This window comes from Morus notabilis, unplaced genomic scaffold (genome assembly GCF_000414095.1).
Source record: "Morus notabilis unplaced genomic scaffold, ASM41409v2 Scaffold1015, whole genome shotgun sequence".
Taxonomy (NCBI): domain Eukaryota; kingdom Viridiplantae; phylum Streptophyta; class Magnoliopsida; order Rosales; family Moraceae; genus Morus; species Morus notabilis.
The window spans coordinates 10489-11706 of NW_010365607.1; the positions used below are offsets into that span (position 1 = coordinate 10489).

The 1218-nt window shown below is 42.0% G+C and overlaps 1 protein-coding gene across 1 annotated transcript; it reads left to right on the forward strand.

The window, feature by feature from the left end:
* Positions 1 to 60: 60 nt before the first annotated feature.
* Positions 61 to 951, forward strand: LOC21384318 (BURP domain-containing protein 5; the record flags this gene model as incomplete). Its single annotated transcript, XM_024172419.1, has 1 exon — positions 61 to 951. A coding segment is annotated over one exon (755 nt), but the record flags the coding sequence as incomplete, so codon positions are not given.
* Between the last annotated feature and the right edge of the window lie 267 nt (positions 952 to 1218).

Here is a 1218-nt window from a genome sequence, read left to right on the forward strand (position 1 = left end):
TTTTTTTTTTTTTTTTTTTTTTTTTTTTTTTTTTTTTTGGTTCCTAAACTGATTCAACAGAGGGTAGCAATGCTCCAGTTAGCCGTTATTTACCTGCTAGTCCCGTGGACGTCAAAATCACCTACGCTCCCAAACGACAGGAGATCTCCAAGACCACGTACGAGCACGACGTTAACACTTTCTTCTTAGACACCAATCTTCACGCAGGCCAGAAACTGAAGCTGCATTTCCCCAACACCCAAAACGACGCCAAATTCTTGACCCGCAAAGCCGCCGAATCCATGCCCCTTTCGACCAACAAGTTGCCCGAAATCCTCAAACACTTGGGGATAAAACCCGATTCGATTCAAGCCAATAGAGTGAAGACCGCCATCGAACAGTGCGAGGCACCCGCCATCAGAGGGGAGGACAAGTTCTGCGCAACATCACTCGAGTCGCTGATCGATTTCGGGGTCTCGAAGCTCGGAAGAGGAGTTCAGGTCTACTCAACGGAGGGGATTAAGGGTGACAATGGGACGAAGCAGGTTTATAGCATCTCCAAAGGAGTGAAGAAGATAGGAGAGAGGTCGGTCGTTTGCCACAAGCAGAATTATGTTTACGCAGTGTTTTACTGCCACGAAATCCACGCAACGACGGCTTACAAGGTGTCGTTGGTGGGTTCCGACGGGACAAATGTTGAGGCGGTGGCGCTTTGCCACGCTGATACTAGTTCTTGGAGCCCTCAGCATGTTGCTTTTCAGATGCTCAAAGTGAAGCCCGGAAGCGTTCCCATTTGCCATTTCGTGTCTAGGGACAATCTTGTGTGGGTCCCCTAAATAACTAGCTATATATATACATGTATATGTATATATAACTAAAAAAGTTCCATCATATGTAGTTGTTGGTGTCAATTCACTATATAAGTGCACGTGCAGAATAAGTAATAAAATAAATAAGTAGAGTATTATTCTCACGGAGAAAGTTATCAATATTTTTTTTAATAAGATCTAAGAAATACAATATAAACAAATTTAATAGTTTGATTCAACTACAAAGACTAAAAGAATTGCAGTAAACAGAAGTAAATAAATTCACACTCAGTTATCAAAGGTAAAAATCAATCTATCTGAAAGGACTGGGACTCAATTTTCCCTTCACTGCAACCTGTGCTATTTATGCTACGACTTTTTCTACAGTAATGCTGTCAGTTAACCTGAAACACGAATTTTACACAAGAAT